Source organism: Centropristis striata, chromosome 6 (assembly GCF_030273125.1).
Source record: "Centropristis striata isolate RG_2023a ecotype Rhode Island chromosome 6, C.striata_1.0, whole genome shotgun sequence".
Classification (NCBI taxonomy): Eukaryota; Metazoa; Chordata; class Actinopteri; order Perciformes; family Serranidae; genus Centropristis; species Centropristis striata.
The window spans coordinates 30,761,019-30,788,189 of record NC_081522.1 but is presented as its reverse complement, the minus strand read 5'-3'; the positions used below and the strand labels follow the sequence as shown (position 1 = coordinate 30,788,189).

Sequence of the window (27,171 nt, the reverse complement as noted above, 5' to 3'; positions counted from 1 at the left end):
CACCACCATGTTTGTTCGTCATTAACAAATTATACAAAATTGAAATGGACACAAAGGAAAAGCAGTAAGATGAATCACATTCTCCTCACAAATACTACTAGGACAAAACATGGCGCGTTCTAAAGTTAGTGTGGCATCTTCCTGATTTTAGCAGCGTTTCCTTTATCAACTTCTCACAGAACTTTAACAGAACAGTCTCGCCGTGCTGCAGTACCACTCAGTTCATGTGAACTGTTACTGATGTGCCTGTAGGGGGCGCCAGTTTTTTTAACTCACTTTTGTGAGATATCAATCAATCAATCAGACTGTATTTGTATAGCATTTTTCATACAAGAGAAGTGTTACACAAAGTGCTTAACATAAAAACGAAAAAAAGGAGGGAAAAAAATAATCCCATTATAAACAAAGCACAAACTGTGAAAGCGCCATCTCAATGCGAGTAGTGAGGAAACGCTGGAGGCAGGTTAGAAATTAATTGGATAAAATAAATAAAAATAAAGTAAGTCAAGATAAAATAAAAAAACAAAGTGTGTAATATTAATTACAATAAAATGTAATAAAGCTAGTTAAAAAAAGATGAAAATGATGAACTAAATTAAAATGATTAAAAAAAATAGACTAATAAATAAAAGAGAAGATGTTATAACACTTAGATGCATGAGCAGAAAAATATTTAAAAATGGTTCAAGTAAAAGCCAAATTAAAAAGATAAGTCTTAAGTTTGCTCTTAAAAATATGAACAGATACTCCAAGTTATAATTTTGGTATCCTTGCAACACAATGTGCTACTACGATACACTGAACTGTCAGTCCAGTGTTAAACATACTGTTTTCTATGGTTTCTAACTGCTAATTTTGGATCCATATTGCTATCTTTGCATTTCTACCTAGACTGGACCAGAGTGCCGTGTCCTCAGAGCCAGCTGTCAACGGGCCTGCATGAGGGTCGTCTAACGCCAGCCAATGTCCAGCCTGTTCTGCCATGCGGGACCTCTTCCTGGCCAGCCAGCGGAGGCCACTGCTCAGAGCTGTACCAATCACACGCCCCCACCAGGACCAGCAATACTCCCATTGGCTCACCACAGACAGACAAACAGGTGTACAGACACAGGATGAACTGAGAAACAAAATGAGAGACATACTCAAATGGATACAGAATAATTTTTTTTCTGCATTTGTTTATATACTATTGATCTTATGAGGTGATGTGCGACTGATATCTTGCCACTCAAAATTAAATAGTAATGTTGCTATAGTTAAAGAAATGATTGTATGAATAAAATATTTTATAAAAATAAAAATGTATACAGAAACATAAGATTAATTACCACAGAAACAGGAAATAGCTGGTTGGCGTCTCAACCAACCACTAAGCTGTTGTTACTGGCCGGATCTGTTATCCTGCACACTTAATACAACAGTTGCTATATTTAAAAATTTTCACCCACCATTGGTCTGTGTCGACGAGCAGAGCTGCTCCTACCAATTGAAACACGTTTTAAGAAACACGTTTAAAGTTTTATTTTGCTGCAGGTAATATTTGTAAATGTTTTTCTCTTGTATTCTTCTGCATTGAGTAAGATTTGACACGCTTTTTTGGTATAATTTTTTTTATTTATTATGAAAGTAAGATGATGGTTATGTTTTGTTACTAAAGAGCCATACCAGCATGCACTCTCCCCTTCTAGCAGGCTGCATTCATGCTAACTGGGTTCCTACCTCGCAGCTAGAAGGCTAAACAGGAGAGAAAAAAACGTATGTCGTCACCACAGCCTGAACTGGGAGCTGCAAATGCATTCTGAGCTTGTTTTTTTTTTTTTTTAGTCCCAACTAAACTTCTTTAGAACCACAGTCGTCCTCTTTGGCCCCAATGTAAAACATTTTCTGAAGTGCTTTTTAGACCAATTGTTCTCAATTTGGGGTCTCCCTTTAGATGTACACATGTACAGTCATGGAAAAAATATTAAGCCACCAAAGTATATTTGTTTGGACACATATAATGATAAAAACAAAAATAGCTCATAAGAGTTTCATTTAAGAGCTGATATCTAGCCATTGTCCATGGTTTTCTTTAATAACCAAAATCATAATCAAGAAAACCATGGAAAATGTCTAGATATCAGCTCTTAAATTAAACTCTTATGAGCTATTTTCATTATAATTATATTTGTCCAAACAAATGTACTTTAAGTTGTAACAGGCATTAAAATTAACAATTAATTGAAGAAAACAAGGGTGGTCTAATATTTCTTTCCATGACTGTATAGCTAATTCTATTGCAGGTTGAAGATGCATCTGAACATTATGCAGAATTTGGATTTTAGGTAGCTATAGCATATTAGATGGCTTGGTGGTAGAGAGAAGGTTGGCTGGTACACAAACTAAACGCAGGACCATGAAATTAAATGATTCCAGCTATTAGTAGTTAGCCTCTGAAATATTAACCAGTGCCAAGCCTGGTGGAGCTTCATGTGATTCTGATAAGAATTTATACCTGAAGAGAATTAAGTTGCAATTGTAAATTTGGACTACTGTGATATCAGCTGCTGATCAAGTTCTAGCCACAGTTGGATAACTTTGAAAAGGTAAATTAAGTTGTTAACCTGCTATTTGTTCATTGTGGAAGGATAGAATGTTTGGCACTATCTCAGAAGATACTGTGCAGCTTTTTGGCCTTCATTCCAAGTTCCTGCCTTCCTTTGTGCATTGCATTTTGTCCTGTCAGCAGTAACCAAAGCAACCCCCTACACACCACACACCACCATCACAAAATCCTAGTGTTTTGCTGTAATTTTTAATTCAGTATGATGGTTTGAGTAAAGCATCACTGAGTTCAAAGCAGCTACAGTCATCTTGTCAGAATGCATCCTTGTTCTACCAGTTTTTCCTTTGAATCACCACTTTTGCTTTAACTTTGCCGATTTTCAAACCGCTCTGTGAATATATTTTTGAGGTGCCTGCAGCGCCCCCTGGTGACACAAAGCCAGTTGAAAATCAGAAAAGTTTCCCTTTTTAAAATTCCACCTTCGTGAGACAATGGATTCATTTGGAAATGTAATTTAGGATTTCTAGTTGCCTCTGTATATACAGTGTATGGCCTTTTAGCTATGGTTTGGTCTTCACCAATTCTTGAGAAAAATGTCAGGATTTTGAGCTGCTTAATTTTCTTAACATTATAAATATAGGACCAACTTTTATGATGGGCAAGTTGTTAGACTACTGATAAAAAGCTATCAACTAATCTTGATTGGCAGCAGATCTGTTGCAGCATTACTGAATATCCAACCATATTAGGTTCACTTTGGCACGAAGCCCTAAATAGACCATTTTCCAATCATGTACCTGCAACGAAATTTGTTTTTTTGTTGTTTTTTTGTTCCATCTTGGGAACAATTGAGTCACTGGTTGGGATTTGGTTCCAAAAGAAAATGTAACACAAAGTTTTCTGTACCAGCATGGGAAAGGCAAGAAGCTATTTACAGGTGATGGTACAACCCACTTTTTGTCAGATTATTAATAATTAAATTTCCATCTTACTTTCTGAAGCTAAGTCGTCTTTGCAGGTGGTTTTTTGGGCTTGGGCTTTTCTGAAACAAGGTTTTATAAAGGCTAGACCAGTTCTTTAGAGATTAAGTACTCATTATTATTTTAAACAATTCTAGACATAATGGAAATCAGGAAATCTCCATGTAATTAAGTATATTTCTGGACTGTCAAGTCTTCAAGTTTAACTGGAATCTGTATTTACATTTTATGTGAAACACTGCATTAGGTGGCTGTTAGTCAGAATGTTGAAATCTTGTCTGAGGCTTTCATGCTTTGAAAACCAGCACAAATGTTGATGGAAACTTAAAACATAACGGATTTTTGATGGTGGCCATAGTTCAAGAGCGCCGATGTCCGCACCACTGCAAGTTCTTCCAGTCACAGAGCACCTGGAACAGGTCAGTCATTTTTTTAAAATTATTTTTTATGTGTTTCTTACCATTAGTCAGGGCACAGCACTATAAATAGAAAATAGAAAGCTTATTTTAAAAAGTATTTTAGTATGGATCTTCAGTACCATTGCCTATGGAAAGTGGCAGAGAACTTTTAGGATTCCTGATTGTTGCAACTACAGACGGGTGAGAAATTAAAGATGCAGTGTTCAATTCTGGAGAAAGATAGCTGAGAAAATTAGCTACCAACACTTTGGCTGGGGTGCCTTTAGGGTGCACTAACCAAAGGCTTCAGCATCTGATGACCTGGGAATTAAATTGACCCAAAATAGTGTCAGGACATGGGAATTAGACTTTAGAACTGCATAGTGCACCTTTAAAGGTGTCAGGACTTTTGACTGGTACTGTATGTTTTACAAAACGTATCATGAGCTCAGATTTCTGCAGACAAGTGTGCAATCTGCACCTGTTTATCATTTACTTTTGTGAATTACAGTGATTGTAAACAGCCACAAAACTAAGTCTGGTATTTGGAACTGAAAAATATAGTATTGCGTTTTAAGATTAAAACTATTCAACATCTAAAAAATATTTTAACTCCATTTTCACATGTGCGTATAAAACCTCCAAACCTAAATTGACTCCCCACACCTTACAAACTAAAGAGGGTCTCATTTACTTTATAAGGAAGAAAGTTATCTGTAATCATACTGTCTTTACAGTGAAGAAGAAAGGATTAGCTGTGAAAGGACAGAGCTAACATGTTAGCATGTAGTGCCACAGAGTAATATTACAATTTAAGTTACTGCAAGTGTTTACATTACCTAAACAGAAGAGGTGAGACAATGTTTGGGTAATTATTTCTGGTGAAACACTAGCACAGACTCCTAATATTCATACAAAAGTAAATAAGTAAGTATTACTGTAGCAACCGTCATGTCTAATCTTAAATACACCGTTACTTATGTCAAACCAGTTACACCAAACATGAGCAATTTGTTAATAAATGTTACACTTTATCTTGTACCATAGCAACATGGCCATGTGACTATATCAACAAAATGGAAGGTGGAGTCACTGATAATCTAAAGTAACTTTCTTAAAACTGCTCAAAACTAAAGTAACAGCTCCTGTTTAATAGAGTAAAGACCGGTTTCTTTTTTTGTACTTAGGCAGCTATTGCATATAGATGTACATACTTTTCAGAGGCAAACATTTCCGTATTAAACATACTTTTTAAAATTGGTCTTTTGGAATCAAGTTTAGGTCTTCACTAAATGTAAGCCATAATCAGAAGAAATTGAATGAAACATTTCATGTCTTAATTTATTCTGTGTGTAATGGATCTATATACAGTCATGGAAAAAATTATTAGAGCATCGTTTTCTTAAATTTCTTGTTCATTTTAATGCCCTGTAGAACTAAAGGTACATTTGTTTGGACAGATTTAATGATGACAATAATAAAGCTCATAAGAGTTTAATTTAAGAGCTGATATCTAGCCGTTTCCATGGTTTTCTTGATAACTAAAATCATTACGAAAACCATGGAAATGGCTAGATATCAGCTCCTAAATTAAACTCTTATGAGCTATTTTTGTTATTATATTCTTCCGAACAAATGTACATTTTGTACCAGTACCAGGCATTAAAATGAAAGAGAAATTTAAGAAAACAAGGGTGGTCTAATATTTTTTTTCCATGACTGTAATGTGTTATTTCCACTTTTTGAATTGAATTAATGACATAAATTAACTTTCTATGATATTCCAATTTATTGAGATGCACCTGTATTTGTTAAAGATGCATATTCTTATCGGTTTTAAACACTTACAAAGTACTACATAGAATTGAGTACAACTCGTATTGTCATCTGTCAAATCAATGTTTTAAAGTTTGATCATGAAGCGGAGAAATGTGTTATGCCCCCAAAAGAACAAATTAGAAATATACAAATTATGTTAAACTGTGAATCCTTGTATCCACTGAACATAATGATAATTCTGAGTTGCTAAAACAAACAGTTGTAGGAAGAGAGATTTGCATTTGTTTTAATGACCTTTCTTGAGATCATTTGTCCCACCATCTCAAATGGACCTGTGTTTATGTACATGGGCCAGCCTTCCCAGAGTTTTACCTCTCAGGCAGCTTACTTCCCTTTGTGCCAAGTGTCCAGCACTTCCATTATTCTCGTTGAAAGGAAACTCATTTTACTTAGGTAGATCGGTAATAATTACTTTCCATAAACACCACCGTTAGAAGCTTGACTTACATTCACTCAGGTTAAAGCAGTGGTCCCCAAACTGGGGGGCGTGACCCCTAGGGGGGCCCAGGGTTACAAAACGGGGGGTGTGGCAAGGCTAAGTTGAAATGATTTCCTTGTTCTCCAATGCTGCACTGCTGCAAAAAATCTGTTTAATTTACGTGAAAAATACCTGCAGCTGTGGTTGCCAGAACTTCACCGTAAAAATTACAGTGAGTTTTTCTATTCTAAATTTAAATATAAATATCAGCAAAAACTGTAATTTAGACTGAATAATCCTGTTATGTAGAAAATGTTATATTTTTACAGCAAAACTGTGTGCTTCTTCCAGTTTATGACAGAAAAAATTTAGTTTTGTGCTATTCTTTGATTTACAGTAATTAAAATCGTCTAATAAGGTGATATACAGTTTTTAATTATATGCCCTATTTCTGATGTATTTGACAGAGTTTTACTGTTATTTCTACAAACAATTTTTACAGTGTGGTAAAAGCTAAATGAGAACATGACTCTACTCAAAATATTGCAAATACAAAAAACAAGGATGAAAAAATATGATAAGACCATTATTGCTTGTTGTGCGGAGGCTGCCGGGGGGCTTGAAAATATATTTGAGGTAGAAAAAGGGCCCAGTAGAAAAACTTTGGGAACCACTGGGTTAGAGTTTGTTTTAATTTTTAATGCAATTTCTTGTGTTCACTGTTTTTTTGTGTGATTTTTATGTATGTGTTATATGTGCTTTTTGTAATTTTGTGTGTTCTTTTTTTTCTTTTTTCTTTTGTGTTTTTTTGTTTTTATTTGTTTTTGTGTGTTTCAAAATGTTGATCCAGTAAGTCAAATTGACAAAATAATAATTAGAGGAGGTTGAGCTGAAAAAGATGATACCAGCATGTCATGGTGATCATTGTTTAAGTCGTTTATACAGGCAGAATGGAAAGGAGTCAAAAACCAACAGAATAGCTCCAAACTCCAAAGGGCTAAAACCCGGAAGCGGTGCTGCCTGATAGACCTAGCTCCGGGCGGAAATCCACCTTTGTGACGTCAAACAAGTTGTGTTGACAGCTAGCACAGTTAGCCTGATGCTAGCTAGCCGTCTTGCGTCAAGATCGGGTCCTGGCAAATCCCTCACCGACTCCCATGGTTGAAACAAGTCCGTCGCCCAGCTTTCATTCATGCAGCGTCTGGTATCGATGTGAGACATGCAGGAGAAGTACAATGAGATAGGCTTTGTCCAGCAAATACTCGGTTTGCATTTAGTGCCGAGAAAAAATGGGAACGACACATCTCTCACCGACTTCTCAGGTGAGCTAATGTTTGGTAGCTTGTTAGCTATACATTCAGTGTTGAAATGCCGAATATATATAATAGGGGTTGGATATCACACGGAGTTGTGTCTTTTGATTACCTTTTAGCGAACATAGGTAGTGTCAAATTATCCTAAATTCCTGTTAAAATGTGTCCCTGCAGGTTAGTTGTTGTAAGCTTGAGCGTTGTGTTTTGGTGATGCTAATGCTAGCTAACTCAGTGTTTCATCTTCACGGTTGTTTTGTTTTTATTAGTTGGACTCTTTATTTTCCTAGATGTACACTTTCCTGGTCATTGTGGGCATATTTAAGTAATTATTTGTTTCTTACTGTTTCAGTATTCGAGGACGGTAATTTAAAAATTCGACTAAGCCCTTTATGTGTAAAGCTTACTTTGTGTAGTTAACAAATGCGTAGTATTGTTGTCATTTGTATAGACAGACATAACTTAAACTTTTCAGGTGTTTGGGTTATACAGGTGTATTTCAATGAAATAGAATATAATAGAAAAGTTTATTGATGTCAGAAACTCAATTCAAAAAGTGGAAATAATACATTATATAGATCCATTACACATAATGAAATATGTAATGTCTTAATTTATTTAATTTCTTCTAATTATAATGATTATGGCTTACATTTAATTAAAAACCTAAAATTCAGTGTCTCAAAAATTTGAATATTATAAAAGACCAGTTTGTGTGTGTGTTATATATGGAAATGTTGGCCTCTGAAAAGTATGTCCATCTATATGCACTCAGTACTTGTAGTACTGTACAAGTACTTGTACAGTACTTGCCAGTACTTGTACAGTACTTGGGCCTATTTGACTTAAACTACTGGAAATGGACTTTTCCATGATATTCTAATGTATCGATTGAGATGCACTTGTATTAGATACTACGGAAATGGGTTTGGGCCAGGTAGGAGAAAAAAAAATTCGAGGATTTTTTTTTCATTATGCAGTTCGAGAATAAAGTCGAAATAACGAGAATAAGGGTTTTTTTTAAAAAGCAACATTTTTCTGCGTTATATGTTGTGTGAAAAAGAAAGTTTTCATAATGTTCATAGGCCAATTTTGGCTGATAAGCATGAAATATATCTGTCGGGCTCTAGAATATTGATTGAATGCATTAACTGCTACTGTGTTGGTATGTTCATTAATGTGTTGAAGAACATAACTTTTTTGCACTTAGTGCACGAGCCTTGAGCATGCACAGAGGAGCATTAATGCACAATCCACTGTTCCTTACAGTCTTCTCCGAAACGCTGTGAGCGGTACAAACAAAATATTCTGTGAACAATCAAGAAGTAGAGAGTCTAGGTAAAGGAACGTTGGCTCCCCGGCAACAGTAGTAAAACAGAGTTCCCCATGTAACGGGCACGACTATCATAGCAAAGCCTTTCATTTTTTCTGGAATTCAGCAATGGAGCACCTTATAGTTATATAGGCAGAGAAAACCCTACGTAGGAGATAAAGGGCATGGATGACTTTAATGAATAACTGAATGATCTAACTAGATTGCACTAGTGGAGCTGTAAACAATTTGTACTTTGATTGGCATGACTTGATGTGTTCCTGCATGATTGTGTGTCTGTCCAGAGATGTGGTACGGAGTGTTTCTCTGGGCAGCGGTCTCCTCTCTGGTCTTCCACCTGCCTGCAGCTCTGCTCTCCCTCGCCACGCTGCGCCAGCACAAGATAGCCCGATTCATGCCCATCGCCATCCTCCTCATGGGCATCGTGGGACCAGTTTTTGGGGGAGTACTAACCAGTAAGTCTTCTGGCTATCTATATATCAGTTTTACTTGTGATCGTACAGGAGTGTGACAAAGTGGAATATTAATTTTCACTAACATATTTGAATAAAATCCTTGCACTGTAGCAGACAGATGTTACAAAGGAAAGCAGATTTGCAACATCTACATGAATATTGTGCGCTGAACACTGCAATGTACAAGCATGCTCCATACATCCTCTATTTCATGACAAACTGAGCTGTCATAATAAGTACGCTACACCCATGTCACATAAATTAATAAAGAGATATATGGCCATAAATACTAGAGGTGTGAATCAGCAGAGGCCCCACGATATGATTTTTTTCTCCGATACTTGAGTCACGATACGATATTAATGCAATTTTAAGCATTTTGCAATACGGTGAACTGCATTTTGTGTCCACAAAATTTAATTCAATCAAGAATTGTTTTTTCAAATAAAAGAAAATTCTCAGTCTATTCATCTCACTTTAGTCTTTTTATTTCTCTACAATGAGAGTCAAACCCACAGACTTATTTAGTCAATCTGAACTGAACTGATATCAAACATGTATGGACAAAAACAACTGCAGCATTTTATCAAACTTTCCTCAACTTTAAGCTTCACTGCTCTGATTAAAAAAAAAATGAAACATAAAAAAAGCCGAACTTTGCAGCGTTATTTCGACAACTTCCCGACATGATATCCAAAAGCACAAAAAAACATTCAATTCATTGAGTTTAATAGGTTAGACCCCATGGCACTAAAATGCTAACTTTGTTCTTGGTTTAAGAACTCATTCCTGTGGCACCCTATTGTCAAGGATATTATATTGGATTAATTTTAGTAACTGAAATGTGATTTATTTATCTAGGAAAATAGAAAAATTCGAACAGGACACTGTCTTGGCAGTTACTTAATACTGCACGACTCAGATCAGTGTTGATTATTTATATTCACAAAAGGAATTCCTTATTAGATTAGTTTTATAAATTGTCTAAAAATACACTCTTGTTTCATAATGGATTACAAAACTTTTGAACAATAGCACCGAATAGCTCATTGGAAAGCTACATAGTAACAAAGTGGAGGCAATTTCAAGTATATTTCTTAAACTCTGCTGATTCACACCTCTAATATCTGTTGACTTATTGTTGTTCCCTTTCTTTTTTGTTCTTTTTAAGGTGCAGCCATAGCAGGTGTGTACAAGGCAGCAGGAAAGACGATGATCTCTTTGGAGGCTCTTGTTTTCGGTGTGGGACAGTCATTCTGCGTCCTCATCATCTCCTTCCTCAGGGTACTGGCCACTCTTTAGCAGTTCTGAGGCCACCTGGCGGGCCCTGCTGCTGCTGCCGGGTGAGTCTGACACACATTGTACCTTCTCTTGACGGGACCTGAGTCTAACATGGTACAAGACTAGATCCCTGGCGAATCCTGGGACATGTGTAAACCAGCCAGGCCCAGGACATGATGTCATTTCCTACCGATGGACCAAGACCAGAGTGGATTTTATCAAACTATCTAAGAACGATGTCCAGTGTAGGACAGCACAATGCTGCATTCACATCACAGGGAGACCGCACACTACAAGCTTATTGGAGCCTTTTGGAATAAATTATTGTATTTTAAATGAATATTATGAAATTTGCAGTTCTTCCAGGTTGATGTGAAGGCAGCACGATGCTGCCCTCTGCTGTTGCCGGGGTTACAGGTCAGCAGCAGGGTGACAATAACCTTTCTCAGGGGCTGTGTGTTTGTCTCTTTCACTATCAGTCTGACAACAGTTTTAACTCCATGCAACGACTGCAGAGAGACAGAACAACAGGCAGGCTGATGCACTGTTGAGATACAAAGATGATGGTTATATGCAAGATTCTGGCTTTTTTCCCTTGAGGCCTTAATTTCTATATCTATTTTCTAACTTCCAAAGTGGTGTTTATCTTCAGGGGTGTCTTTCTTTAACACTGTCTCTGTCCTGCTGCTCCTTTTGTTCTTCCTCAGATTCTTTGCTCACATTGGTTCAAGTCAGACTGCCTCTGTGTGTTTTATTGTTGTCAAATTTCTAAGAAATACCTACGACATGTTCCCTTCTGGATTTCTCAGCTCGTTTATTTTAGACAAGCGTAACAAGTAAAGAGGTTTTATAGATCATATAGGACTTGCAAACCGAGCCTAGAGAATGTCTTCAGTTTCTCTGCTCACTTTCTTGCTTTGTTTGTTCATTCTGAGTAAAGAGATTAGGGGCACCACCAGGATGGTCACATTACTAAACAAGCCACAAAAATGAAAAGCACTTTTCATGTTTTCTTTTCTTTTATCTCTTTGAATGATGGTATGTTTTACCACCATGTCATTTTGTGGCACTGATTTGTATAGATTCTAAATTATTTACAGGTCTTGGTAGCTTTTAAATCTTTATGACCAAATATGGTTTATTCCTCTGCACATGATGGTTCAACAGAAGTGTACTCCCCTTGTGGTTTTTATGGATTCTTCAAATTCCAGCAGTCTTCTTTGACTGCTTTTTATTTGCTTTGGGTAGCTGACAGTTGCTTTTTGAATTGGTATCATGTGCAATTTGCATATAAGCTACAGACATTCACTAGGTGAACACTACATGTAATACTTTTATTTGTAAAAGAAAAAGATGATTCTTTGTGATGCTGTTTCATGACAACTGCTTGGTTATGATTTAAAACATGCTGCTGACACCACTAGCAGAAATGTATTTATTGTTTTGACATGGGTTTTGATTTTATATTTAAATTGTCTTGTTTAAAAGCTGCTTCTATCATCCCTGCATTGGGTCATTTCCACAAATCACATAATTGCATAAACATCAAGAAACTATTTTGGTATCAGCCTCACAAATTTGTCATTGAATTTGATGAAAATGTCTCCTCTTGACTATAAACAAGGCAAGGTGAATCTGCTAGAGGGCCCAGGACAAAACAAAGGAGCTGTGGGCCCCCAGATTAGTTTAATTTAATCATTTTTTTTTCATTATGCACTCCGTAAGCATAACATCACAATAACTATTATTGGTTGACACAGAATCTCTCTAAAAGTTTGAGTTGGATCAAATTTAGAAGCCGGCTTAAGGTCCATACAATTAGATTTTGAATGTGCTTAAATTGTGCATATTTCCAATCAGAAATGAGAGTAATTAATAGCGAATAGACAATGAAGCTTCATGAACCCTTTGCTTTTATTTTTGACCCCACTAGATGGCGCTGTTGGCTTTAAAAAAAGGCCTTAGCAATGGCAATTGAGTTTCTTTTCAGCCCTTTGTTGGACAAAGAGCGCCATCTAGTGGGCTCCGTAAGTAAAGCAAATGGTTCACGATGCTTCGTTGTCCCTTCACTATTAATTAAATAACCACACATGCATTTCCATGCAGTGAACCTGGAGCGTTCAAAGATTGCTCATGATCGCTTATCCCAGTTGAGAATCGAGTTTTGATCATTAATGGAAGAAAGAAAAAACAAGGTGTGGTTAAAATCTGGGGTCCAGATGCATAGAGCTCTCTCTCTTCAACCAAGGGATGAACAAAATTATCTAATTAATTGTAATCTAATGTGATTAACACACAGTTGATAGGTTTTATTTTCTTAAGACCGTAGCTTGTTTTAATGTATATTTGTCAACTCTTGAGTACCCATTTGTGTGTGTTGTCTTTTGGATGTGTTTGTCGACACATCCAAAAGACAACACACACAGTCCACTTTCACATAGTGAGCATATGTGAGTACATCAGCTCAGAGTCAGAGCCAAAACTCATTTGTTGATTGTTTATTAACCCTCATGTCTCATGTATTTTCAAAAATGACACGTAGGAGTTTGAGTTGACCTTATATTTGTCCTTATAAATGCGCTTCATTTACCACCACCTCTCTGAAGACCAGTTTATGTATAGGAAATGGCGTAGGCATGGTTTTGTGTATACTTCATACATCTAGCCCCAGATGTTGACTAATTTCTGTCAGATCCATTATGTTTCTTCCTTTATGGTTTCCAGTATCTTAATTTCTATGCAAATGTTTTGTCCACATTGCATAAAAAATATTGTTTTCCAACATTTCACTGCTTAAACCATAAGAATCTTAATGATCCCAGGATTGGGAGCCCTTTTAGCTCATGCAGAAATAAAGAGAGAGGAGAGCAAAGAGCAGATTTTCTCATAATTCCCTCAAAGAATTTCTTTAACCCCTTTAAAACCAAAGATGGCTTGAATTTCTCATGTGCGTTTCCCTGTGCTTGTCGAACTACTCTTCAGTACCTCTGAACCTGAAGTGCATGTAAAGGTGCAACAACAAAACAAGTAAAATGTACAAACTAGGGAAGGACATGATCAGAAAATAAACTTTAAAAACAACACACTCAGATTGTAATGACAGGAGTAAAGAAGTTCAGCACCCATGGGACCAACTATGTGACAGGACATGTCTAGCTGAAGACTTTAGAGGCCAGCAGGAAAGGATATTTTTGCTTTTTTCTTCTTCTAGATGCATTTAATGGTAGGTCTTTTAGAGCCCCAAGACTAGATTCCCTGGCATACCAAACCACTAACTTCAAGTTTGTAATTTCAGTTTTTCAAGTTTGAATTTCTTTTCAAAGCTCAGTGTGTAGCATCATACTGAGGAGTTAAATGAAAGTTTGCATAATGGATCCTACAAAGACCTGTTGGTGATGCAGTTCAAAAACCTTGCACCTCATTGGAATGTGTGGCTGATACAGAAACAAACAAGCCTTGTTTGAACTGACCCCTTGGCCTTGCTTTTAACGCTGTACATTTTGGAGAATGTTTATTTTTTTATGCCTGTGTAATTTTGCTCTTTGAGCGTGTGTTTGCTCTCTGGTTCTGTCACAGCAGCACATATTGGAGAGGAAAGTATATTTTGGTAGTCTGAACTCTGCATTAGTTTAGATAGGTGGACCTAATAAATTATCTAAACTGGTCACAATTGAGACATGTTGATAAAGTTTTAATTTTGACCGTCTTAATCATTTTGATTTTATTTATTTTTTGTCATCTGCTACGTTTTTACATTCAGCGTTCTTATTTTCTGGTAGATATGGGCTTGATATGAATTCCCTGACCCCTGGAATGTTCTTACAATCAGTTTTTTTTGCCAGATGTATTGAATTAATGCAAATTATCTGTGATTGACAGCCAGGTAAAGTAAATGTGAGATTAAATGTAATATCTGCTGTTACAGAACCATTCATTTCCACATGGTTTGGTCCACATTCCTGGACTGATTTTGTCCCATTTTTACCAGATTGAAAAGGTTTTAAAAGTTGATTTTATTAGAGTAAATTAAGTGCCAATGGTTAATATTTTCATGGAATAAAAATGTTTCAACTGTTATGTTGGGGTGTGTCTTCCTTCGTTCTTTTTTTTTTTTTTTTTTTTTTTACCATAAGGAGGGATCAAAGGAAAGTAATTTAAATGTATAAAGAGTGAAGAACCATGAACTGACTTATCACACTGCTTGCAACAACTTCTCAGAGTAAGCTTTTGAGACAAGGATGTATTCAATATGCACACTTGAGTCACTGCATCTATCAGTTTTGTACACCCATTTACAAAAAAACGACAAGCTGTTAGTACTGTTGTGTTATTGAGAGATTTAGATTGGATATTTATACTGAATATGAATATGAATTTAAGTGTGTTTACACATCCAAAAGACAACACACAGTCCACTTTCACATTGTGAACGTATGTGAGTGCATTAGCTGTGGACATCATATGTCAAAATGAGCCAGAACTCTATTTGTTTATGGTTTATTAACCTTCATGTCTCATGTATTTTAAAAAATGACACATGGGGGAGCTGAGAGAAGTAATTTCACTCTTAACTATGTGTGGCTATAAGTGCTGCTGTTTGTGAATTGGACTTTTTTTTTGCAATGAGGCTCATTTGCATAGACGGGCAGATTTTTGTACCAAATGTATGCATATTACCTAATTTGAATATGTGAAAAAGAACCGGAGCACCGAGATGCAATATGCTTAGCAGTGTAGTTAGAGGTGCAATTTACCATTTGCAAGTACTTTGAGAATAACAGTTTGTTTTTGGTCTTATTTGCACATTAGCAGCCACATAGCCCCGCATTCCTTTTAGTGAGTTTGCATTCACTCTTTATGACCCATCCTAAATGTGCTGGACTGTATACACCTGTTAGAAACAGCTGTAGCTGAAACTCAATAATTTGTTGGTGTGTCCACTGCCTTTTGGCCATAGAGACGATATATATGTACGAAAGATATAACCACAGTATCCTCAGCTGCAGCCTGGTGTAGTAGTATAGGAAGCCAGGCTGAAGCCTCCAAGTGACTCCTCCTTTAAACTGCCTCACATATTCTGCACTGTACTACTGTGCTGTGAGGCAGACGACAGACGAGACACACCAACAGGCCTGGACCAGATACTAACCAGACCCCTCCTTGGACCTGGACACCCTGAATATGAGTTCATCAGCAGAGCAGGTTCAGTGTTCCTGCTGACAGTAGGCAGAGACTTACTTTACAACGCATTCATAAGGAGATCAATGATCCACTGGGACAATATATTGTACAGTGATGAATTAATGATGAATTAATCAACAGCATCACCCTCAAACCACCCAGTGCCACGTTGAAGGAGAAGGCCGCAGGCAGGAGGGAGAATGAGGTGAGGCAACAGGTGTTAAACAAATGAGACTTTCCATTTTAATGACAAGGCTGGTAAGTAGATTTAATTTTCTGAAGGCCAACTAAAGATCAGTAGGTTTAGAGCAGTTTCTCTAATTAAACCTTAACATTTTTACCCTGAAGTAAAATGCAACATAACCTAATTGAATCCTTCACAAGCCTTTCTAAATCTTGTTTTCAGTTATGTGGTGAAATGAAACTTTGGACATTTACTCAAGTAGTCATGAGTAAAGTGAGCCTTGGTAGATATGTAATGTGGTTTAAACTTTCCTATTTGGTTTCTAATACTTAAACAGCTCCATAGGTGTTACTTATTTACCTATCATGTTGTCCATACTATTGAAACATACAGTGGTTTATCTGAAAAAGTTAAGTTCATGACTAACTATAGAGATGAGGTTATATTGGCATGTTTTAGTTGGGAACCCTGTGTACTGCATTGTGTACATGTGCAGATATGTACGTGTACATCTATCTTTGTGAGACCCGATTTGAGTTTGACAATGGTGGAAGAAGTATTCAGATCCCTTACTTATGTAAAAGTACTAATACCACACTGTGAAATCACTCCACTACAGTAAGTACAAAAGTATCGGCTTCAAAATGTACTTAAAGTATCAAAAGTAAAAGTACTCGCTATGCAGAAAGGACCCTCTCAGATAGTCCAAATATATTATTGTTATTTTTGATGCATTTATGTAAGCTTTAATTTACTGTTGTCAAAGTAGGGCTAATTTTAACTACTTAATGTACTTAAATGTATTGTTTTTATGTTAAATCTCAACCAATATTTGCCTCAAAATGTAATGAAGTAGAAAAGTTAGAAAGTTACATAAAATGGAAATACTTAAGTAAAGTACAAGTACCTAAAGTAACTACTTAAATACAGTACTTGAGTAAATGTACTTAGTTACATTCCACCAGTGAAGTGTAAGGATCTGGTTCTATTTACTGTATGTGTATGCAAAAACAGTTTTTTGTACAAAAAACAAACAAACAAAAAGAGCAGGCAGCGGCAGCAGGGAACTGGCTGGCTCGAGGAATATTCCCCCTGGCAGGGACACGAGGCCTGGGCATATGTGAGGACTCAGGAACTGAACAAACAAAGGTGAAAGCACAGGTGAGTAGACAGAGAGAGAGAAACACTAGCACAAGGTACCTGGCACCACCAACAAGACAGGAATATCTTGCAGAGGAGTGGAGTCATGCCCAGGCTTTAATGGAGAGGTTGATGAGCTGATTTGCAACAGGTTTGCCTTCTCTGCTGCTGAGAAGAGAGGAGAAGCAAGCCACGCCCCCAACCACACACACACACCTGCAGGAAGAGAACAGAAAAAGGGAGCGGGAAGGAAAGAAACGAAACAAAACAAAAATGACGGCCAAACAGAACCCTCACAGTGAAAACATTCAGAGCTATATTGATATTTTATGGTGTACTGACAATAAAGGGGTTTCTTAGCATTTTCCAGAGCACAAGGGCTCGCCATCCAATTGCTGAAAATAAAGAATTCTCCTTAAAAAGCCAAATACCTGATACCTGATCACACCATGGATTTTTCTGTGGTGCTCTTCGTCTTGGTGTTTAATGTGTTATTCTGGAGGGATTCTTAACCATTTTATCTATTTTATATGCTCAAAAGTGTTCAAATATAGCACAAATGTCACAAATGGTATTAACCCAAGAATTTATGAGACCTAATTGAGCAGTCATAATGTTGTAAGCCCTTATTCAGTTTTTACAATATTAATGAGCTGAAAAAATGGTGGACAGACAGAGAGGTAGGAGAATGCTTGTTCACTGCTTGTCTCATATTGTGATGCAGTTCAATTTATGTCCACTGGATGTCCACACCCTGCACAATAGACATTTTTATACATGTTTTTTCTTTTACATAAAATTGCATTCATAATTACATCATGTCTTAATACAGAATAAATTATAATATTAGGTCCAGATTTTACTGTTTATTTTATGCTTATTATTGCTAAGGTTGAAAATTAAGGACTAAGATGCTTTGTGGATAACTTTTATCTTTATCATGATCTAGACTTAACTTGGGGGGACCTTTGAGAAAACATAATTCTATAAGAATTTTCTTAGAATTTCGAATACTACAAGTTGGGGAAATGGAGGGGAAAAACAAGTGAGAATTTAGAGCTTAATGCAGGTGAGAGGTCAGTGGATTAAAGTTTCAGTCTGTGTTGTGTCTGCCAATTATAAACTGTCTGGATTAGCAGCATGACCTGCAGATGAACCACATAAAGTCACGTGCACAATATGAATAATGTGACAATCTCAGATATGACACTATAGAAATATTTAAGTTTAAGTATTTCCATTTTAGGTAACTTTATACTTCTACTTCATTACATTTAGAGGCAAATATTGTACTTTTTACTCCCCCACATTTAGCTGACAGATTTAGTTACTTTACAGGTCTATGTCGTTGTGCTAGGTACAATCATGAAAAAAATGTTAGACCACCCTTGTTTTCTTCAATTTCTTGTTCATTTTAATGCCTGGTACAACTAAAGGTACATTTGTTTGTACAAATATAATGATAACAAAAATAGCTCATAAGAGTTTAAGAGCTGATATCTAGTCAAATGTCTAGATATCAGCTCTTAAATTAAACTCTTATGAGCTAAAAAGCTAAAATGGACAAGAAATTGAACAAAACAAGGGTGGTCTAATATTTTTTCCATGACTGTATATCTCTGGAGTTGAGGAAGCGCTGGGTGGAGCGTGGAGTAGTTTGGAAATGCAGATCTTGAGCAGCTGCAACAGCAATAATCCATTCCAGGCATGTTTTGGATAGACACTGCACAATTTCTAAAGGAATAGCCTAGGACACACCCAAAAGACCATAATAACAGGTTTTGAAATGTTACTAAAAATGTTATGCTACTGATGTGAAGCTCACTGATGATTTATCTAGTCCATTAATCACTTCACCATGCCTTTTATGGTCAATCTGACCTTCCATTTTCCTGCTTATTCTGTCTCACAGTGCCTAAGATTCCCAAAATACATTGTACGTAAACAGTGGTGGAAGAAGTATTCAGATCTCTTACTTAAGTAAAAGTACTAATACCACACTGTGAAATTACTCCACTACAAGTAAAAGTCCTGCATTCAAAACTTACTGAAGTAAAAGTACAAAAGTATCAGCATCAAAATGTACTTAAAGTATCAAAAGTAAAAGTACTCATTATACAGATTGTCCAAATATATAATTGTACTTGTATTTAACCACTTAATATACTTTTATGTGCTTTAATTAATTTAAAAAATGTATTATGTTTTTATATTAAATCTCGACCTGAAAAGTAACTAAACTAACTAAAGCTGTCAGCTAAATGTAATGGAGTAAAAAGTACAACATTTGCCTAAAATGTAATTAAGTAGAAGTATAGTATATAGTATAGTAAGTTACATAAAATGGAAATAGTCTTTACTCAAGTAAAGTACAAGTACCTCAAAATTGTACTTAAGTAGAGTACTTGAGTAAATGTACTTAGTTACATTCCACTACTGCAGGTAAGCTTCTGAATAACAAAGTGTGGGGATTGCTGTGTTTACTCAGGGCTGTATTAATGTAGTCTTACCTCAGCACTCAGTCCTCCTAAATGGCTACATGGAGAGTTTCCTCTAAAGAGCTTTTCACTAAGCTGCAGACACTTTCAGGAAGCAGAGACAAGGGATGACATCATGAGGAAACTTCCGCAGTGACCGGTGTTTGACAGTCTGTGTCAGTGAATAAGGCTTAAAATATTCATACGTACATTCAGCGGTGGAAGAACTATTCAGAGCCCTTACTTCAGTAAAAGTACAACTACCACACTGTGAAATTACTTCACTAAAAGTAAAAGTCCTGCATTCAAAACTTACTGAAGTAAAAGTACAAAAGTAGCAGCATCAAAGTGTACTTAAAGTATCAGAAGTAAAAGTACCTCAAAATTGTACTTGAGTAAGTGTACTTAGTTACATTCCACCACTTCATACATGTATATTCGTAGATTTTAAGACCAATATTTGACCATGTATTGAACTGTGTTTTCTCACATCTATGAGGTCAATAGATTATTACCATACTATATAACATACATATTAATATGTGTCTTTGCAGTGATTATTATCGTGTACATCAGGGGTCTCAAACTCAAATTACCTGGGGGCCGCTGGAGGCAGCATCAAAATGACCAAAAAAAGACACAGAATGACAGAAAAAAACTAAATTATTTAAAACGATACAAAATGACAAAAAAATACACAGAATTACCAAAAAAGACACAAAATTATTTAAAAAAAGACACAAAATGACCCAAAAAGACACAAAATGACAGAAAAAAAACTAAATTACTCAAAAAAGACACAAAATGACCAAAAAAAGACACAGAATTACTAAAAAAGACACAAAATTACCAAAAAAGACACAAAATTATTAAAAAAAAGACACACAATTACCAAAAAAAAAAAAAAAAAAGTAGGTGGTTGAAATGACCTTGTGACATATAGATATTCCTATGTCAAGTTATATTGTCTTATGTATGTATATTATAAATATATATATATATATATATATATATATATATTATAAATATGTATCTATAAGCTGTACAGCATATACTATTAACCTTGTAAATGTTATATATGCAGTGGTGGAATGTAACTAAGTACATTTACTCAAGTTAAGTACAATTTTGAGGTTCTTGTGCTTCACTTGAGTATTTCTTTTTTATGTAACTTTATACTTCTACTTCACTACATTTGAGGTAGCTATTGTACCTTTTATTTAAGTACATTTAGCTGACAACTTAAGTTACTTTTCAGGTCAAGATTTGACATAAAAAATATGATAAATTTAAAGTGATTTAGTTTAGTTTTTTTTATTTTTATTTAAGCATATAACAGTATATTAAGTAGTTAAAATGAACCCTGCCTTGAGAAAATGTAAACGCTGTTTATATAAATGCATCAATAATAATATATTTAGAATATATAAAACAATCAGTCAGGCCATTTTGAGTTATGACTACTTTTACTTTTACGTTTTTTAACATATGCCTTCAGTGTGGAAACAATTAGTTCATTAAGCCCTGAGTTGATTGACAGAAAATTAACTCCCGACAATATTGAAAATTGTTTCTGAAGCAGACACTCAACATTCTCTGGTGTCTTTGTTTGTGTAAACTGAATATCTTTGCGTGTTGGATATTATGTCAGACAGAAGACATTTGAAGAAGTCGACTGCGCTTCTCTGTTAGTATTTTCTGTAAGCTTAACGTTCAGTCTTGTTAAACTAATCAACAGAAGAATCAATCATGAAAATAATCCATAGTTGTAGCCCTATATGTGCTTTGGTGCAATTTCAAATATTACCACAATCACTGGAAAAATCTGCAGTTCAACAGCACACACACAAACTTTTCAACATACTGAAAGTGTATTTATTGGTAAGAAGTTGATAGGTGCACAGTTGTACATGGTCACAGATCACAAGTTTTGGAAACCGGCATGTGGTCTCATCAGCTGAAGAAAGATGGAGCAGAGCGAGAGAGCTGCAGGGAGAGAGGGCTGACTGGTCAGCTGATCTGCATCTTCATCTGAAGGATTCTCTGTTCTCCCTCTTCTTCTTCCTCCTCCTCCTCCTCCTTTCTCCTCTTTTACTGCTTCTTCTTGTAGTCCTCCAGGTGGGCCAGTATCCAGCCGGAGGGGCCCAGGATGACAGTAAACATGCCTATCAAAACTATCGCCTGCTCCTGAGGGACACACAGAAACAAAGAGATGGTTGGTGGAATGTAACTAAGTACATTTACTCAAATATGTACTTAGTAGGGTTGTCAAAAGTATCAATACTCAAAAAAAAGTATCGCTACTAAAACTTTGTATCCGGATACAATACTCATTTTCAAAAGTATCGAGTATCTGAAGCTTGTTATCATAGTTGCAGTTTCTTTTTGCACAACTGTTTTTTATTATAAATATTTAACCTGTGGTTCTGTTAATTTTTACATGTTGCATTTTTCTTGTTCATAAAAATATTTCTTTTAAATTTTGGGGTCTTTGTTTTTATCCTTGTGGTATCGAAAATGGTATCGAGTATCGAATATTTTCTTGAATATCGGTAATCGAGTTGAAAATTTTAGTATCGTGACAACCCTAGTACTTAGGTACAATTTTGAGGTACTTGCATTTTTTTTTTAGTATTTCCATTTTATGTAATTTTATACTTCTACTTCAATACATTTTTTTGATAAACATATTGTACTTTTTACTCGACTACATTTAGCTGACAGCTTAAGTCACTTTTTGGGTCGAGATTTAACATAAAAACATGATCAATTTAAAATGATTAGACTTTTTTTTTTTTAAATGATACCTCATAACAGTATGTTAAGTAGTTAAAATGAGCCTTGTCTTTGCAAAATTAAAATGCTGCTTACATAAATGCATCGATACAAATAATTAGTGAAGGGACAACAAAGCTTCATGAACCATTTGCTTTATTTACAGAGCCCACTAGATGGAGCTCTTTGTTCAACAAAGGGCTGAAAACACACTCAATTACCATTGATAAAGCCTTTTTTTTTTTAAAAGCCAAGACCGCCATCTAGTGGGGTAAAAAAAAGAAGCAAATGGTTCACCAAGCTTCATTGTCCCTTCACTACAAATAAACCAATAATATACTATGTATAATATATTTCACAATCTAAGTGGGTTCATTAAGCATAGCGAGTACTTTTACTTTTGATACTTTAAGTACATTTTGATGCTGATACTTTTGTACTTTTACTTCAGTAAGTTTTGAATGCAGGACTTTTACTTGTAGTGGAGTCATTTCACAGTGTAGTATTAGTATTTTTACCTACTCTGAATACTTCTTTCACCACTGTTGAATTCACATGACTTTAATAATACTTTCATTTTATTCGTCCCAAATCAGTTAAATGATTTTGAGTTGGATGAAAAGTGGGAACAGTGGAAAATACAATGTACCCATATTAGTCCCATGTGTCCACATCGACACTATGAGACTATCAACCTTAACAAAACACAAAAATAATATTCTCTTTCCTGCTCCAGCTAGAACATTATGATGAGAAGCATGATAAACACTTCTCTTTGTTGCTTTTGTATAGTGAAACAGTTGGTTATAAGATCTGTTGCAACAAAATTCTTCTCATGCATTCTGTAGTCTATAAGGATTCAATCAAAAACAAGACTCTGCCCTTTTATTTAGAAAAAAATGACTTGTTGCTGCTGTTTCTGGTGCCCAGTGTTCAGCCCAGACGTCCTGATTAAATCAAGGCAGCCATTATTTTCCAGCATTTGCCTTGCCGTTTTCACAGTTCCGCTCTTTGTCCTGATAACTGGACTAAATATAAACTATGACAGCTGTATCAGGACTGTGGACTACTTTTATATGGAAAATATATCCTACGTGCAGTGTAGAGAACAGATGTCATGCAGGGAACAAAGCTTCAGTCAGATGTCTCTAGTCCAACATACTGATGTTAGCCTTAAATATTCTTCTAAGAGTCTGGCTCTATATAAATTATTAACAGTAAGTAACATTAATTTGATTTAAAGGATGCTCTAATTTCTGATATTAGCATTTTAGCAGTTTAATGGTAAAAACAGTATGACTGAACAAAATAAGACACACTTCTCAATTCATCAGTGTAGAGCTGGGCGATATATCGATATAAAAAAAATATATCTACATATTTTTAAATGTGATATGGAATTAGACTATATCGCATATATTGATATAGCTCAAATTTGCGCTGTGATCCTTGATCTGGGCAATCTGCTTTATATATAAATGCTGCCCTTATGAGGGTTTGTCATATTTAGTTATTTTTTAATGTTCGTTATTCTTTTCTCCTATAAATATATTTATCTCAGAAAAAGATTGGCCTATTTTATTTCATAAGCTATTTTTATTTAAGATATTTTTTATTTAAAAGTTCATTTTATGGAGCTTTGATTTTTTTAAAAAAAGAAGGTACTCTTGTTGTTATACAGTATTTATGTTCATTTAAATAAACAGTTTCAATAAAACTACTTGTGACATGTCATATTTGGCTTTGACTTTGACTGTACATTTGTGCTCACTTTGCAATAAAAAAATATCGGGATATATATCGTATATTGATAATCAGCCTAAATATATCAGGATATGACTTTTGGTCCATATCGCCCAGCCATATGTCAGTGTTCTTAAGCAGTACACAAGCTTACAATAACTCCCTCTAAAAACTATATCAAATGAATAAATAAAATAAACAAAAAAAAAAGAATATGGCTGATATCTTGATTCGAATAAAACAATAATGAAACAAAGCTAAAGTAACCTGTTATACACTGTTCAGGTTTGATCCTTTTTTCAATCATGCAAACTTTACTTGACAGTTAAAATGATCTGGGTAAAATTGAGGTGAGCAAATGAAGGCGGGCATTAGCAAAGGTCAGTGGTGGAAGAAGTATTCAGATCCTTTAAGTAAAAGTACTAATACCACACTGTGAAATGACTCCACTACAAGTAAACGTCCTGCATTCAAAACTTACTGAAGTAAAAGTACAAAAGTATCAACATCAAAATGTACTTAAAGTATCAAAAGTAAAAGTGCTCGTTATGCAGAATTAACCCACACAGATTGTTTTATATATTCTAAATATATGATTAGATTATTTGTATTGAAGCATTTATGTAAGCAGCATTTGAATTTCCTCAAGACAGGGCTCATTTTTTATTTAATTCATTTATTTAATTAATTAAATTTATCATGATTTTCATGTCAAAAGTAACTAAAGCTGTCAGATAAATGTAGTGGAGTAAAAAGTACGATATTCACTTTAAAATGCAGTGAAGTAGAAGTTTAAAGTTATAAGATGGAAATACTCAAGTACAAGTACCTAAAAAATTTACAAGTACTTGAGTACATGTACTTAGTTACATTCCACCACTGCCAAAGGTTAAGTATCTAGAATAAACATAATTTCTTCTACTCTTAAGGCTAGAAAGTCTTTCATAAAGTGTAAACATTTCAATAAAACATGCACAGCGTAAAATACAATCCATACATAAAGAATGTGCAAAAATTGGGAGAAATGTCCCAGCCCCCCCTCTAGTTCTCATGCTATCTGTAGCCTTATCAATATATTTTTGTTAAAATGCTCTCGATTTCATATTGTGCCATTCTCTCTCCAAGCAGAGCAATTAAAGAGCTCAATGAAGCGAACATTAATGGAGCTGAGTATCTAGTTAATGTGGCTGTGACTGTGACTTTGTTTCACCGTGATCAACATCAAGGTCACTCACTTGGCACCTGCTCAACTGTACAGCGACTGCACAATATTCAACATATAATATAGACTACTGACTACTGATACTAACTTTTGCAGTGCCAAATAAAAACACCGTGGGCGGAATGCTGAGTTATAACTAGTCGGGTAAAGGATATGAGAATATGTCCGGCTATATGTTACCTCTATCTTATTTATGTCTGAGCCAGAGGACATGTCTAGCCTACGTGTTGGATTTAGGCGGAATAATGGCGAGATACTGACGCACTTGTCACAGAGAGTTAAAAATAAATACATTTGATAGAATAAAATTAGATTGCAACATTAAGCATGGTGCACAGCAAAGAGGGAAACACGACATTACATATAAGCAGGAAAATAAAAAAGCAAGAAATGTAAAGTTTGACGCAGTTAGTGAAGGTGCGTATTATGCGGGTCATATCATGCCGAGATGCGGAATAGCTGCGGTGAGCGCGTCATGAAGCTCGCTCACATGCATTTTATTTCGATTTCGAGCATGTGCTGGTGTATTGGCACTATTTTATACAGTCCATGGTGTCGGTCATGTGAGGTGAGCGCAGTGAACGTGAACTCACCCCTGCAGAAATGTGGTGTTTGGCAGGTTTGGCGGACCAGTTGGCCACAGGGACCATCTGAGTCCTCAGCGCGCTCCTGAACAACCTGGAGACGGCGGGCAGAGACATAGCGACGGTTCAGTGGTGGAAAAGCCCGAAGACTGGCAGTGAGGGTTAAAAAACAAGCAGGTCTACTGATACTGATACTGCTGCTGGACTTTCTGTTTGCCTCGAAGTACCAAGGCGCAATATCTGTGCGCGTGCATGTGTCTCTGTATGTGTGTGGGAGGGTGTCCGTGCACGAGAGGGAGGGTGGCCGTTACGTTAGCCACCCCCAGGCGGAATTTAATTGGCCGTCGCACCGCCGACTATCTGACACCGTGACCGAAGAGCGCGGCGCCTGTCCTCATATCACCCCTCTACAGTCCAACCTCAAGAAAACAGCAGAAAACCGCTTCCGCCAGAAGAGACGCTGAGCTGCAGGAAATGCATTGTGACTTGGCAAAAATATCAATTTGGGGGAATTAAAGCATTGTAATCCATCATATCTTTGAAAACAGTTATTCAGTAGGAGTGTAACATATACAGGTGCATCTTATTAAATTAGAATATCATAGAAAAGTTTATTTATGTCAGTAATTCAATTCGAAAAGTGGTAATAACACATTATATAGATAGATTACACACAGAATGAAACATTTCATGCCTTTATTTGTTTATTTAATTTATTTCTTGAGAAATAAATGAAAAGTTAAAAAAAAGAAAGTGGATAAAATAGCCATCTGCTTATAGTGATCAATCTGACAAAAGTCACAAATATTGCTGCAAACTACATCATGTCTTGTTTTAGCGTGATGTCAGTAATTCAATTCAAAGAGTGGAAATACGCACAGAATTGCACACAGAATTAATTTATTTAATTTCTTCTAATTATGTTATATGATTATATTATCAAGAAAACCATGGGAAATGACTAGATATCAGCTCATATACACTGTAAAAAATGTTTGTAGAAATTACAGTAAAACACTGTCAAATAGCATCAGAAATAGGGCGTAAAATTTAAAAAATGTTTTTCACCTTAGTGGGCACTTAATTACCGTAAATCAAGGAATAGTACAAAACTTAAACTGTATTTTTAAAAACATTTTTGTAATATTAATGGAGAAATACCATAATGTCACAATGACAACTTGGCTTTTTTTTAAAAACTTTTTTATTCTTTTATTTTCTATCTTCTATCTATTTTATCTTTTTTAACTCTTACTCTGTTTTTGGAATTAGTTTTTATTACTATTTTATTGTTTTACTGTTTTTA

General features: G+C 35.6%; 3 protein-coding genes across 11 annotated transcripts in view; 2 read left to right on the top strand and 1 right to left on the bottom strand.

Annotated features, from left to right (window-relative positions):
• Window positions 1–3,545, top strand: part of ppp6r3 (protein phosphatase 6, regulatory subunit 3) — a 37,019-nt gene extending 33,474 nt beyond the window's left edge. For all 9 annotated transcript variants that reach the window (XM_059334620.1, XM_059334618.1, XM_059334616.1 and 6 more), the window contains exon 25: window positions 892–3,545. In XM_059334620.1, coding sequence (XP_059190603.1) covers window positions 892–943 — 52 coding nt within the window. In that variant the 3' untranslated portion in view covers window positions 944–3,545. The remainder of the gene's footprint in view (window positions 1–891) is intronic.
• Window positions 3,546–7,284: 3,739 nt separating this feature from the next.
• Window positions 7,285–14,629, top strand: tmem170a (transmembrane protein 170A). The gene is made up of 3 exons (XM_059335838.1): window positions 7,285–7,502; window positions 9,108–9,278; window positions 10,450–14,629. The coding sequence occupies exons 1-3, from the start codon at window positions 7,400–7,402 to the stop codon at window positions 10,578–10,580; spliced, it is 405 nt and encodes a 134-aa protein (XP_059191821.1). The 5' UTR covers window positions 7,285–7,399; the 3' UTR covers window positions 10,581–14,629.
• Window positions 14,630–21,393: 6,764 nt separating this feature from the next.
• Window positions 21,394–26,120, bottom strand: LOC131972671 (cytochrome c oxidase subunit 8B, mitochondrial). Its single transcript, XM_059334338.1, has 2 exons — window positions 25,875–26,120; window positions 21,394–21,728 (listed from the first exon to the last, which is right to left on the bottom strand). Exons 1-2 carry the CDS (start codon window positions 25,980–25,982, stop codon window positions 21,633–21,635), a joined length of 204 nt encoding a protein of 67 aa, XP_059190321.1. The 5' UTR covers window positions 25,983–26,120; the 3' UTR covers window positions 21,394–21,632.
• Window positions 26,121–27,171: the final 1,051 nt, after the last annotated feature.